This window comes from Parasteatoda tepidariorum, chromosome 8 (assembly GCF_982258835.1).
Source record: "Parasteatoda tepidariorum strain Cologne lab strain chromosome 8, Ptep-v5.0, whole genome shotgun sequence".
NCBI lineage: Eukaryota > Metazoa > Arthropoda > Arachnida > Araneae > Theridiidae > Parasteatoda > Parasteatoda tepidariorum.
This window is the reverse complement of record NC_141762.1, coordinates 71,907,006-71,922,992: the sequence shown is the minus strand read 5'-3', so window position 1 is coordinate 71,922,992 and position 15,987 is coordinate 71,907,006. Positions and strand designations below refer to the sequence as shown.

General features: G+C 30.7%; 1 protein-coding gene across 1 annotated transcript in view; it reads left to right on the top strand.

Annotated features, from left to right (window-relative positions):
• The window catches only part of LOC107456233 (amyloid-beta-like protein), a 155,292-nt gene that overhangs the window by 44,724 nt on the left and 94,581 nt on the right, over nucleotides 1-15,987 (top strand). The window contains exon 2 of the mRNA XM_016074055.4: nucleotides 8,096-8,278. Within this exon, the coding sequence (XP_015929541.1) occupies nucleotides 8,096-8,278 (183 nt within the window). The remainder of the gene's footprint in view (nucleotides 1-8,095; nucleotides 8,279-15,987) is intronic.

Sequence of the window (15,987 nt, the reverse complement as noted above, 5' to 3'; positions counted from 1 at the left end):
ATTTGCAGACCCCAATAGAATGACTTCAGAGAATATAGTTAATTTACATATTACTCTCTTTTTTCTATTTAAATATTTTTCATTGAGCGTTCCTTGTTTTTTGTATAGAGTTTTAGAAATGTTTGTTCTTCTACCTTATAAAAAAGAAAAAGCAGATAAATGTTATAAAGAGATACATAAGATTAAATTATTTCCTGGAATATTGCAAACGGAAAACATTTTTTCCTCAGTTAAATTCTTCAGAATTCACCCGTCTAGTCAATTCAAAGAATATAATTACTTTACACGTCACTCATATTTTTATTTATTTTCATTTAGCTTTCATTTAATTTCATTTGGTTTTTCATTTAACATATAAAATTTTTTTTCTCTCTATTAAATTGTGAAACAAAAAAATACATATAAACGTTATAAAGAGATTCTTAATATAAATTTTTTTCCTGGAATACTATCAGTTATTGCAAACAAAAAACATATTTTGCTTAATTAAATTCTATCCAGAACACACCCATAGACTCAGTTCAGAGAATATATTATTTTACATATCAGTCATCTTTTTATTTAAACGTTTTTCATTTAGCTTTCTTTTTTTTAAATAAGAAATCTCCCCTTTTTTCTAAATTGTGAAACAAAAAAATACAGATAAATGTGATAAAGAGATACATAAGATTAAATTCTTTCCGGGAATAATACCAGTTATTGCAAACAAAAAACATATTTTGCTTAATTAAATTCTATCCAGAACACACCCATAAACTCAGTTTAGAGAATATATTATTTTACATATCAGTTATCTTTTTATTTAAACGTTTTTCATTTAGCTTTCTTTTTTTAAAATAAGAAATCTCCCTTTTTTTCTAAATTGTGAAACAAAAAAATACAGATAAATGTAATAAAGAGATACATAAGATTAAATTCTTTCCGAGAATAATAGCAGTTATTGCAAACAAAAAACATATTTTGCTTAATTAAATTCTATCCAGAACACACCCATAGACTCAGTTCAGAGAATATATTATTTTACATATCAGTCATCTTTTTATTTAAACGTTTTTCATTTAGCTTTCTTTTTTTAAATAAGAAATCTCCCTTTTTTTCTAAATTGTGAAACAAAAAAATACAGATAAATGTGATAAAGAGATACATAAGATTAAATTCTTTCCGGGAATAATACCAGTTATTGCAAACGGAAAACATATTTTGCTCAGCTAAATTCTCCAGCAGTTGCGACTAGATTCGATCTCACGCAAGAATTCTATCGTGATTATCCTGGATCCCCCCTATCGTGATTCCTGGAATATACCAGATTCGAAATCTGAAGGTACACCTTATTATAGACTTATTTTTCGTTTTGTTTCTTTAATAAGAACTTTACCATAGATCAAAGTGCCCACGCAGCGATCTGTTCCAGAAAGTTTGGATGAATCCAGAACTCCTGTTTTCCCGGAAGGTGGGTCCTCGCGAAATCCCTGGTGGGATGAAAAAGCAATCGATACAAATGCTGCACTATATGTGCAAGAGGGGTCTTCCGTGTTAAGCGAAGTGAGTTGTTTTTATTAGGCCGCGGGGTTATTATGTTCTGTTACATTTATGGAAGAGGAAAAAGATTTTGAATCAGCCAGAATGCAATCGTCGAATTGTTTTATAAAACTAAGTAGCATTTTGGGATTGCTTTTGCAGTTATAGTGAATAACTAAGACCAGAAAACTAGAACAACTGCTTTGTTCTGTCTCATTTTGTAAGGTAGTTTTTAAAAACCTTTGTTTTTGTCTAATAATAAGTGTGCTATAAATTTTAATAATGTGTTTCTATTCTAAAGTTGCGAATTTGATAGAGTGGAAGATTATTTGGAAACTATTATTTTCAATTTATTAATATCTAAAAAGTGCTAGAAAATATGACCCTTTTTGTATTCACCTTAAGGTCTTAGTAAAGGTCATAATAAGGTTGTCATCAAAGGAGGGAAATGTAATATCACTTTATTTTGATAGGGGAAGAAGACACTAGTTTTCCGAAATTAGTTTTTAAATATTCAAATTAAATCAGTTAATTCCTTTGGTAGTGGTTTAAAAAAAATATTGCCATTATGTGTCAAAATGTCTGCAAATTTTGCAATTTAATATGTTTTCAGATGGCCGGTGGTGGAGTGGTAATGCTCCGCTTTCCCGTGCCACAGGTTCTTGGTTCTATTTTCGGACTAGGCAAGGTTGATTCAACCTTTCATCCCTTCAGTGAGTGGGTCAATAAAATGAGTATAGTTTATCTTTGGAAAGAACTCCCATCACCACAAAGTGTAAGGTCTTCTACTACTATGGAAACAAGAAATTGCATTTTTCAAAGAAGGAATCTTCTCTCTGCCCTGATTCCCTTTCTGTCGCAAATCCGAGCCAAAACCTGTAATAAATATTGACCCAACTTGAAATAGTTACACCTCGTAACCATAGTCATCGCCTCTGCTCCTGACAAATGGAGAGGGAAGTTCTTTACGTAGATACACAAAACATGCTTAGGTACTAAACACTGGGGATTCACATTCGGCTGACTATCCATCTGAAACATCGGCTCCTGCACCCCAGAGTCAAAAAACCTGGGGCACATAGGCCGTGTGTTCCTTTTTTCCCCATTTATTTTTAGACTCTACAACTTATGTATATATATGAATGTAAATTGTCTGGTGCAGTCATTGCAACTTTCGTTTGGTATTTTTTATAATCCACACAAAATAATAATAATTAAAATAAATAAATAAAAATAAAACATATTGACCACATCTCTTTTATCCGATACAGAATTTTATCACTTTAGAATTGAATTTTATCCCACTCAGAATACACAAACGGATTTTTTTTTTAACGATTGATATAAGATTGAATACTGAACTTATTTATATTACTTATAAGGATATGAAATTTATCAAAAAAGGACCATTTGGGGGTAATTTTAAATAGAACATACAAAAGGTAGTACGACTTTTAATCATAGTGAACTTGCTTGCATGCTTTTGTTTTAAAATAATTTATTTAATATTAAACCTATAAAAGACATGCTAATGTCAATTGAAAATGAAATTGAAAATGATACAAAGCAAAATAAACTCGCCCATTCATTTTCCGTAAAAGCTGAATTTAATACCCTTTCTTTATACTCTCTATTATTTTCTCCTTTAAAAAATTTTTTAAAGTATAAATTAAGCTACATTATTCATAAAAAAGGAGTCTAATAAAATCCAAAAACTCCTTGCAGTTTTTTTTTTCTTTTTTCATTCTTTTTTCGTGTTCTCACTTTTCTTTTCGGTGACGCCGCAGTCCATTTTTTTATGTCACCGTGTTTATATCTACGTTTAGTTTTCAGCGGAAAGAATATTTTTTGAATCACTTGTATATTCTATTACATTTTGAAGATGTGGAGTCTTCAAACAAAATAATCACAAAAAGAAAAATTTGGCTCGAATAAAAATATTTTTTGGGCGGAAATTGCGCAAAAACTATTGCTAAGGAATATGGAATAAACTTGCCTGGAAGACGTTTTTTTTTCCTGATATGCAGACTTTGCATGGAACAAAAAAACAATAAAAATAGAAAAGGTGGACTTTTCTTGGAAAAAGAGAAAAAAATTCCAAAAATTGAAATTCCTTTTTTTTCTCCCCTTAAAATAGTCCATGCTCTTCCTTTTCCGCCACCCCCAAATGCGGAAATAAATCAAATCTGGAGCAAAAGGAAATGTTTCTGCAAACTGTTTTTGAGATGCACGCTCCCGGAATTTTTATATCCTCACCAAATCGAACGGGAAATAAAAAATAAAAAAATGATGTGAACACAGATGGACGCTACTCCATCAAAAAATGACAGAAGAAGCTTAAAAGAATAAGACAAACCAAAATAAGTTTTCGAAATTTTTGCTACTCTTTCCTAAATCGATATCTTAAATTTTGAAACATATTCTCCGATGTGTAAGCTTTTTTTTTCTGTTCTTAGGAGAAAAAAAAAAAAAAAAGAAACTATGTTTTTAACTAGATTGATAGTTTAAAAAGCATAATCGTACAATTTAGCAATTAACGTCCCAACACAGTAATATTTCTTGGATTTTAAATGCGTTCTCTGAGAAACATTGATTTTATGAAATTACTTAGCACTAACACACATTACAAAAAAAAAAAAAAGTTTATAATCGCATTCTTTAAAACATTTTGTATGCAGATTTCGTATAATGTTAGCTAGGTTTTGAACTAAAAGCTTATGTCTAAGTGTGAAGTTATTTTTATCAAGCTTTAAGTTAGAATAATTCGAATTTTTCTTTAAAAAAAATCAATATATATTGAACAAAATGTGTAGTCCATATTTAATATGTGAACAAATGTCCATATTTAATATTATGATTATTAAGATTTTTGTTCAAAATACAGTTTTTGTTCAAAACAGTTTTCAAACTTAAATTTGCTCTTATTTATTATTTTTTTGAAAATATTTTATGAATTTTAAATTTTTTTGGTTTATAATTTTAGGTCCCCTGCTTACCAAAATTAAAATTTTAACTAAGACTTTATAAAAAAAATTGTGTCAAACCCAGTCAGATATCTTAATTAGTGGAAATCACCATTCCAATCTTCTTTTACTCTTTCTTTTTGCTTATGTCATTGTGCAACGGAATGCAGTTTTTAAACGCAAATAAGGAAGTTTTAATTTTAAATGTGGTGAAAATAAACGCTTTTTTTTAAACCCCTCATGAATAAATTTGTTTCAAACATCACGAATATTAGTTATTTTCAAATGAATTGCTTCATCCGTTTCTTAACACTAACAAAATCAAAGCAGATAATGTCCATTTGGGTTTCCTATTTTCTTCCGGAACTACGATTCATCTGTCTTAGACCAAATATCTTCATCGATTAGTCTCTCGAAAACTTATCCCATTTCATTGACATAATTTTAATTGTAGTGTAAATAAACGTTTTCTTTTATCTCTCATGAATAAATTTTTATTTCAAACAGCACGAATATTAGCTATTCTCAAATGAATTGTTTCTTCCATTTCTAAACACTTAACAAAATCAAAACAGATGATGTCCATTGGGGTTTCCTATTTTCTTCCAGAACTACGATTCATCTGTCTTGGACCAAATATCTTCATCGATTTGTCTTCGAAAACTCTTCTCATTTCATTGACATAATTGTTACAGGCTAGCAATTCCCATGCATATAATAATATTGATCTAGTGGCGTTTGATTAATAGGGTGGGGATCATCATTCCCAACGTTCATTACTCTTCCTTTTTGTGTATGTTATGATGCAACGCGACGCATTTTTACGACGTGAATAATGAAGCATATTTAAATTTTAATCATGTTTTGTGCTCGGCTGGCACTGATCATTAATCTCAAGAAGTTTTATCCTCTTTATTTGAGTTTTTCGAGGATGGATAAAGCTCCTGTTCTGAATTTTCTCTCATTTTTTGGCGACATTAGTCCGTGTATGTTGTTGGTTTGTTCATTTTCCCACAATGACTATTATGGGACATACGGCGTTTCATTCCTTTTTAGTTATTGCTCTTACATAATTGTTAATAATGTATTTTAAATTTTAGTTTTATGAATTAAAGTTTTATGTTTATTCCCAAAGAAAGATCTAGTATTTTACGACCTTATTAACGAGTATCGAAGTTTATTGTCTTCATAATTTACTTAAGCAAAACCTTTTTGAGGAAATAAGTAAAATGTGTTTTTTAAAAATTAATTGAAAATTATTCTTATCTAATTAATTTTTTTTTAAAAAAATCTTTCTTTCAGAGAATCATGCAGAGAACATCCAAAACGAAATTTTAAGGAACAATGAATGATATCATTCAATTAATTGGTGAAAAATTAGGCTTTGCGTCCGGTTCGACACTTGCCATGAGAGTCCGTTATATTGCTTATTTAAAGAAACAAATATCTTTTTCTGTTTTAAGAGTTTTAACACATTCACGGGTAAGGTTTTAGAATTGTAGTAGTACTCAATTTTGATGCATTTTCTTAAAAAAAAAATCTTTTCTGACAAAATAATTACCGAAAATTCAAGTTAAAAAAAAACTTTATATATTTTTATTTGCGCTTAAATATATTATAAAAAAATTTATTATTGAATAAATAAAGAAGTTAATATTTAGTAACAACATCTTTCAGACCAAATGCTTTCTTGGTCGTTGAGATGTTTGTGATAGCTATTTGACTATATTGTAGATAAAACTCATTTAATGTCTGGATTAACTCATGAGGAATATCTATTTGCTCTTACTTTGAATCGTTTAAAAATAATTTTGCAGCCTGCATTCTTAAGTGTTCATATTTCGAAAGCCAAATTTGTAAATAACCCTTTAATTATCGAATTTTAAAAATCCTTACTAATTTTCTTAATTGCCACTGAGTTAATTCTTCAATATGATATGTTTAATTCTTAGGTGTGAATAAGCTCAATTTTTTTTGGACAGTTTTAAAAAACTTGATTGAAATACCAACCTTCATATAAATTCAATACCAAAACTTAATTTAACATTTTTTTCGGTGGTAAACTTTACACTTTTACGTTTGATTGCAGTTTCCATTTTCTGTTTCATGACAGATGTTTACGAAAAATCTTATTTATGCCATTTCAACTCGTGTGCCGTAGCAATAAAACTCACTAGTACCTAGCCTTCCGTGTTGACTAAACATATTGAAATGCCATATTTTCAAAAAAGTCAGTGTCGCTCTTTTGCAACACACCAAGCTTACTGTCACTTAAAATGTCGGAATTATCACTAACTGGAGATCTGTACCAGCTGGTGTTCCAACCTCCCACCGCCATTTTGCATAACTTATATATTTGCTTTCATGAATCCCAGGGTAGTTGTGGGGGATTCAGAAGGATATTGCTGTCAAAAGAATCATTTTTATTTTATAGAAGAATAGAATTATTTTGGGTCTGAGATTTTTCTCTATCCTTCTCTCAAATCCCTTGTCAAGCTGCGCATGGCATAACTGATGCTTCTAAAAGATGAATGGGATTTTTTTTTTCGGGCGTGGTCTTTTTTGTCCCGAGATTTTTAGGAATGAAAAAGGGTTGGCAGTTTTTATCTCATACTAGGACTTATAATTTTTTTTTATCAGAAGTCAAGAGTTAAATAGATATGAAGAGACTTGAAATATATTTGGCATCAAGCCTCCTATAAAATATTCAGGCAAAGAATTATCTTGCTAAGGATCTTTTTTTTCCTCATGAATATATAAAGATACATTTTCATCAGTTTGAACGTTTTTGATATAATTTGGTCTCTACGGTTAATGAGATTAAAGTTCGTGGAATATTTTATTCACATTAAATATTTAGTTTCTGAATTAAAAAATTTCCCAACAGCTTTTCTTTTAAAAAATAGGTTAAAGCTTTATTTTTTACTAATAAATGCATAAGTTTTTACCTCGAGCAGTTAGTGTTAGTTTTTTCCCGTTTTAATTAACCAAAAATTCTAGATATAACATAAGAAAATATGATTTGTTTTATATATACCCTTTAATTGTCTCAAAAGGAAAGTGCGTTTAACTGCAGTTGAGATTTTAGAAAATGACTTTAAAACATATGAAATAAAAATTTTAAATTGTTAAATTTAAATCATAAATGTATATAATTTTATTAGATGCCGATAATTTGTTGTAATTTTAATTACAGAGTGTCCCGAGTAAAAAGTTTTAGTGATTTTTAAAAAGTACAAAATAATCTGGACTTTTATTAAATTGCTCAAAACAATGCATAAACCACAATTTTAGGATTTGCAATCATTTATGTAGTATTTATAGATTTGAAACTCCTTACACATGGTCATAAATAATGATCTATTATCAAGTGGTCAAAATGGTAAATTTAACTAGTTTCAATCTCTTAAGTGGTAAATTTTAATTAATTTATTAAAGTATATGGTTTATAAATTTAATTTTTCATCAATAAGTAGTATGAAACAATTTTTGACTTTTTCAATCTCTTAAGTGGTAAATTTTAATTAATTTATTAAAGTATATGGTTTATAAATTTAATTTTTCATCAATAAGTAGTATGTAAAAATTTTTGACTTTTTTTTTTGTTATTGTAGGAGGATGCCAGCGATAGCGTGGATTCGGGACCAAATCATTTCCAACCGATGGTGGCCGTATTATGTGGTCATGGAAAATTATTGAACAAATATCTGGACGAAAATCGACGTTGGGTCACTGACTCAGACCCAAAAGCTATTTGCACAAAGGATAAACTTGAAATCCTGGAATACTGTCGAAAGGTAAGTGTACTTTTTATACGATGAAAATATGTCTTTTGACTTTGAATGTTTCTGTTGTTGAAATGTAAAGCTATCGTGTAAAAGTACTGGGCATCGTGTAAAGTTATCGTGTGAGCATCGACTACGGCAACATATCAAGTTATCCTCTAAGAGGGTGCGTTGCGTTTTTAAAAAGTCCTTAAAGGTGCTTATTTTTGAATTATGTACGTTTTTAAAGACCCTTAAAAGTGCTTTTTTTTTTATTCGGGGTTTGTAAAATGTGCTTAATTTTCTATCTTTTAAAAGGAGATATTTTTTTTTTTTTTTTGCCGTGTCAATTCTCGTTCTAAATTACAAAAAAAAGCAAGATTTTCACAATTTTCTCTACAATATTTATCAGAAACTAGTTATTTTATCATGATTATGTGAAGTTTTTCATAATGTTTTTGAATTTTATTGATTTTATGTTCATAGATTAAGAACTTTAAACGATAGAATTTTTTTTTATTGCTGCACAGATCCTAATTATGATTTTTTTTTCGAAAAGTGATTAAAAGTATGAGTATTGAGTGCTTAAAAGGTACTTATTTTTCATTGAAAAATCTGGCTACGCACCCTGTCTAATGCAATAGATTACTAAAGAATTTTTTGTATTAGCTTGTAAAGCAAAAAGTGTCAGGGATCGAGAACACTTCGAGTAAGCCTATAATCTAATGCATAGAATTAAAAATATAAAAAAAATAATTGCAGTCTATTTTTATGGTTAATATAAAATTATTGTGCATAGCAATCGTCACCTGTAACATTTCCAATTCAGTTGCAATTAATTGCGAATGAAATTGGCATGAAGCATGAATGAAAAAGACATTCAACAAAATGCCAAGTGTTCCGCTCTAATTTTTTTTTTTTTTTGTCGTATGCCTGTTTTTTTAGGCAGTGGGGGTGCGATTGTTTCTGTTTTTTTAGTGGAGCCATCTATGGCCAGGAATTCGACTTCTGCCACGCCATTCACACAGCCACTACCCGTTTATAGGGTTATCACACACAAAGGAGAAAGGACATAGAAACACAGAGAGAGAAAGAAACATCCCTACACAAACCGGTCGGCGTTCCGCGCTAATATAAAATAAAATTAGAAAATTTTACTACTGACCATTGGCTAGTTATAGCATTTTTTACAGTGGCCCCTTTTAAAAATATGTGGCAATTTTTGTTAGGCATTTATAATGTAATTAATAACTTACATTACAAATAAATGCCTTACATTATAACCATAATGTAAGGCACTTATTTTTAAGCATTTCTTAAAATATGGTAAACAATACAAGGTTCATTTCTAAAATAAGAAAACATTTAAAAAACAAGCGTGGAATGGAGAATTTTCAGAATATTATAAAATATTTATTATAGTTCCATATATTTTTTTTAAACAAATGCATTTCCGACGTAAAATGGTGATTAGCAGACATTTTTTAATCTCTCTTCATTATATTAAATATCTAACCTGTTATATCATAAATGTTCAAAAAAACATTTCTTTGAGTGCTGTTATAAATGTTTTCACAGTTCCAGTTTTTGCTAGATGATTGTACGTAAAATAACAATTTATTACGAGCACTTTTTGATGGAAGTATAAAATACAAATAATTAATATAAGTGCAAGTACAATACAAAATAATTAATACAATATATAAACAATATAATTAAGCAATTTTATTTTTAAAATGATATTTTTTATGGTTTGCTGGCTATTGTAAGTGAGGGAGGGAAAAAACTTAGGTTTTAAAAGCGTTTTGTTTAGTGATGGATTTTTAAATTGTCTTGTCAAAACATTTCCCCCCCTGTATCTTATTATCAGAGTAGTTAAAAAAAAAAAGTGGCGTGAAATAAATTACAGGAATTTGCTAAATTTTCAATAACTCCATATTTATTTTTTTAATCTAATGTTGTATTGCTTGCCCTAGAAGTTATTGCTTGACTTAGAAGTTATTTATAGTAAAAAATATGAGATAATACTTGATTAAAAACTTCATTCGCTTCAAAAATATATAAATAGAGAATAACAGTCGACATGAGCTCAAAACCAGACGCCCATTTTAAAGACTTGCCAGACCTGAATGAAAAGAAATTTAGTCTTCTTTCACGCTTTCGATTATCAGCATTTACCTCTGGTGAGTCTTGAAAATGGGCGCTTGGTTTTGAGTTCTTAAAACATGTTGACTGTTAATTCCTATTTATGATTTTGGAGGGAATGAAGTTTTTATTCAAATAATATCTTACATCTTCTGTTTCTTGTGATTATTATTTTTTTTAATGGTATGAGATTTCGGTAGTTAATAATTCTATATACAGGGTTCCCACGGTCCTTGAGAGTCCTTGAAAGTCCTTGAATTTTTTTGTGCTAAATTTAGGTCCTTGAAAGTGCTTGAAAAACGTCTTAGGTCCTTGAAAAACTTGATAGGTCCTTGAATTTGTCCAATACTGCCGGCGGCCCTTTTTATAAAACTCCCGCGGATCTTTCTCGTTCTTTCTGTTTTGTTCCCGAGCTCTCTCACGTGGTTTTTAACGCCACCGTTTCTAACCGGCCCTAGCGTCTTGGTGTCTGCCAAGCACGCGGAGCACAGCAGACAATCAATGCGTTCGGGGCGAGACTCCACTTCATCTTCTGTCGCATATGCTTAGATTTTCTTTTTTCTTATCGAAACTGGAATACTCTTGAATTTCGTAACAATATGTACCTTGTAGTTTTCAATAAGTTTGCCGTTTTACCATACCATCCGCACTTGTCCTTACGTTTGCGTCATTTCAAAACTTTATTGTAAAGCGTATTCGCAAAGGCACGGTTTCGTATTTGTGTTATGTAGTTTAGACTAGTTATGCCTGGGAAATGCTATTTTAATCCCCAATGGATGGATAATCAAGCTTATAAGGAATGGATTTTATCGATACCTGAAAAGAAGTTCAGAGCCAAGTGCCGATTATGCATGAAGGAGATCGATATCGCGAAAATGGAAGAATCTGCTCTGAAATCACACATCAAAGAAAGGTAAAACAAAAAAGCAGTCTCATGCCCTGAGTTCTCTTTTTCCAAAGACATCAACATCTAATTCATCTGGTGTAAATACTCCTTCAACATCGTGTGCCCCATGTGAAACAGAAACTTTAGTGGCCGAGGTAACATCCCTTAGGAAAATTTGCCATAGGTTTGCCATAAAAAATGCCATAGGATATTCCTATGGGGTTTTGCCTATGGCAAAATTTTGCCATACGTATATGGTAGAAGTATATGGCAAAATTTTACCATAGGCAAAACCTCATAGGAATATCCTATGGCAAATTTTTGCCATACATTTATGGCAAAATTTTGCCATAGGCAAAACTCCATAGGAATATCTTATGGCATTTTTTTGTATGGCAAATTTTTGCCATAAAACTAAGATGTGCTACAGCTAATGACGAAATATTTTTCCATAGGCTATAGTACACCTTTGCCATACAGCTATGGCAACATTTCTCGTTGATATTTTATCATACATCAATAAATAGTTACTTACAAGAATCTTTCGCAATGGATATTAAAAATGCAAAACTTAATAATTGTAGAATAAATATATATCCAGAAAGCTTTTTTTAAAAAAAATTTCTTTGATAAACTTCTCCTGTTTCACTTGCAGAATCCTTTCTGAATGCTGTTCTTATTCAAATAAATTTTAAATGGTTAGTACTAACCGTTAGAAAATGCGTCCGGCCGTCGGAGCGAGTGGGGAAAGTATTGGTTATGTTGATTAGGAACAAAATATATTGAGTACAGGCAACCAATATTTGTTAAAACTGTAAAAAACAAGAAAATAGAAAGTGAGTCTGGAGGTCGGAGCGTATATAAAAAAAGTTAATTTGATTTATTAGTATCCTAATTAGTTAGATAAGCGTCAGATATTAGATGAACCTAAAAGAAAGCAAATTTAAATAATTGTCCGATGGTCGGAGCGAGTATGAAATTTTTTCAAATTTTGATATGATATACTAAGCTAAAAATTAAACTGACTACTAAAACAATAGAATACTATGAAAACTCAAAAGATAAAGAGTGGGGCCGGTGGTCGAAGCGAAATTAGTTTAAAATAGAAAAACGGGACAAAGGCCGAATATGTAACGGTGCTACCAGTGGTGGCATGTGAACAAAATTTTTTCTATAAAAAAGATGGTAATGGACTATGAAAAGCTAAGAATAGAAAACAGGCTAAATTAGTTGATCCCTTACTAGTGAGGGATATAAAACTCAGAAAATTTATGTTGAGTTGTGTTAAGCACAGTTAGAAAAGAGAACGCAATATGGAAACATTGGTAAATACAAAACATGTTTAAGACATGATTAAAGTTGGTAAAATTAATAATTGCTATTTACACTTGGTCAGGAATAGTAAATAAAAATAGGAATAGTAAATTGGAAAAAGCATTTTTGGTAACAGCAGCAAATGATATGGCCAGGGACTGTCCAGTTGATAATATTGAAGCAAAATAATTGTCAACCAGTAATCCAGCAAATCTAGTTAAGTGATGACCCTAAGCTATGTATAAATATGTAACAGAACCAGGGTTTAAGCTGAGTCTAAAAATTCATTAGCAAAAAAGCTAAAATCTGAAAAAAAGTTTTAGCAAAATGCTAAAATGCCATTAGGCTTATAAAATTACTTTATATCAAACAAGTACTGTAAGTTATCTGACAAAGAATAGCTTCATGTACAAGAATATCAAAAAGAATACCTATAACAAAACAAAACAAAAAGCACATTTATTATTTATCAAAACATTTTGGTTTATAATTAACAATCTTCCTTTCTTTCATATTTGCCCATTTTACAAATGCTTCTTGAAAGTTAAATGCACTTTCAGGGCCCTCAATATTAATCATTAACAAATTGTTTACATGGTTGATTAACAACCTGTTTCGAATATTAGTTTTAATCAAATTAAGGCAGCTAAAGCCCCTTTCACAGTCAACAGTGTGCATTGGTATTGTTGCACAATACTCTATAACAGAAGTTATTAATGTGTACTGTTCAGACACATCATTGGTATATAAAATCTTGTCTGATCAATCCTTCTTGTTTGATTAAGTTTTTTTCATGGATGTTAGCGTCATGTTTTTTCGCGGAAGCTTTTTTTTAATAGAATTTAGTAAAATCCTTTAGCAAAAATGTGAAAATGCTTTGTTGAATTTTAGCATTTTTGAGGGGTCTTTTCGCATTTTGCGAAAAAAGCTACCGTAGCGGAAACCCTGAACAGAACATTGTACAAATATATGTGGATAGTTAAGAAATATTAGTTGTAATATAGTAAAACACAGAGACATGATAAAAACAATTTAATGGCAAGCAAAAATTAAACACAAAATAAAAATATAAAGCCCTAACGTATGTAAGATAATGTAAAAAAGCATTGCAAGAACCTAAGTGGAATTAAAATCAAAAAATAATGAGAATGTAAGCACTGACTTTGATATTGATATATGGCAGCAATAAAATGAAATTATCACCGAACAAGTTAAAAGAATTAAAAAATTTTAATTATTAAAGAAATAATGATCTGGCTTGATCATAAGCACTTAACCGCGTTTTTCATCATGAAGATAGTTTACAAATTGCTATGGGGAATAGAACACCATTAATAATAGAAAAGTGATTTAATGGAAAAGTTTAAAAATTTATATAAAATCAGAGGGAGGGGATAAAATAAAAAGAAAGATGCCGTTTAATCAGAAACAGTTGGGGGAAAGAAATATAAAAAATTTAGATAAAAATATAAACAGCAAGATATTATTTAAAGTGTACAAAGTCAACAAATGGCAAAATTTAACGTAGCGAAAACCTATACCCAATCGCGACATATTTTTAAAAAGATACAGATAATAAATCGCATAGGCGTTTGCAATAAAGTGTTTTTGACCGAGAATGAGATCGGAAAAATATTAAAATAAGTCGCCAAAGTTAGCGAAAGATTCCACTTGAAGTGGATGACACGTTAACATGGCGGTCTGATACTCTAAGCCTAAAAGAATGGAACATCAGATTTCAAACACTCAAAAATAGGAAAATTGGCCACCTGGAAGCCGGAAAAGACTCACCAGGAATGCGTTGCGGGATTACATGTTGAATTTAATTAACTTCGGGGTGAAATAATGGATATTTATTTCTTTTAGAAGATGTTTTTGAGGACTCCATAGAAGTTGTTGTCTCGTTGGTGGAGATCTAGATCAGCTTTTCTCTATGGTATACTGCCATACAAATCTTTAAGGTTACCATTGGCCTATGATATACTGCCATACGAATTTCTGTGGTTGCCATATACCAATGGTGATGTGCCATACAAATCCTTATGGTTACCATTGGTCTATGGTATACTGCCATACAAATCTTTATGGTAGCCATAGGCTTTTGGGGTTTTGCCATACAAATCACTATGGTAACCATAGGCGTATGGTATTTTGCCATATAAATTTCTATGGTAGAAATAGGCTTATGGGGTTGTGCCATACAAATCTCTATGGTAACCATAGGCGTATGTCATCTTGCCATACAAATTTCGATGGTAGCCATAGGTTGCCATAGATTACCATAGGCTTCTCTATGGCAAGTTTTCCTAAGGGATTGTCTTCTTATCTGGTCAAAAGGAATGTGCTTGATGCTGAAATTCTCTGGAGTCTGAAGTGCATCACTAGTAATTATTCATGTAACTCCTGTGAAGGGATTAGTAAATTGTTCTCCAAAATGTTTGCTGATAGCTGTATAGCGAGACAATTTTTTTGTAGTGCCACAAAGTGAGCCTATTTGGGCTCCTTTGGATTGGCACTATACTTCAAAGGGATTCTTATAAATGAACTGAAGAATGTTGATTGCTACACTGTACTCTTTGATGAGACGTTAAATCAGTCTCTACAATCTAAGCAGATGGACATTATGGTAAGGAATTGATAATAAAGTTTGCACTAAGTATCTTACCTCCCAATTTATGGGTCATGGAACTGCAGAAAATATTTTGTCCTCTTTTTACAAATGCATGGATGATGGTTAAAAGCTCTCTAAAATACTTCAATTATCCATGGATGAACCCTATGTCAATTGGAAATTCTATTAGAAGCTTCAGTGTGAATTAAAAGGTCCCACCAGGTCATATTCATTGGCAGTTGTGGATTACACATAACAAATAATGCTTTTAAACATGGTGAAAATGGGATATGTCCCTTCTAATTTTTATTTTCAGAAAGAATTGTTGCTGCATAACATTTAGAGAAGGTTGTGTAAATTATGGATGAATAATTTCAGAAACGATGTTTAATAGAGGAGAGGAGGGGGTTATGGAATAGTCATGGAATATGGAATACCTAAGATTTAGCTCTGTCTTTCATGCAGCCTTCACATGGAAATACACAGGATTAAAGGATTTCACCATTAACACCTCATTACCATTAGTTATAGATTGTGCTGAAAATGATTTTGTGAATTAATATGTAAAACCAGTAGGGTTGTTTTTAAAAAAATATAAATTTTAGTCCATAATACATATACTCTCTTCTCTCTATATAGGCAAAGCATTTAGGTATTATATTTGAAATTAATTATTGCCACAACAAGCATTGTTGCTTCTAGTAAAATAGAAGAGAATAATTTTTAAAATTGGTCTTAGATTAAGGTCCTTGAAAATTTTGTTGAGGTCCTTGAAAAGTCCTGGAA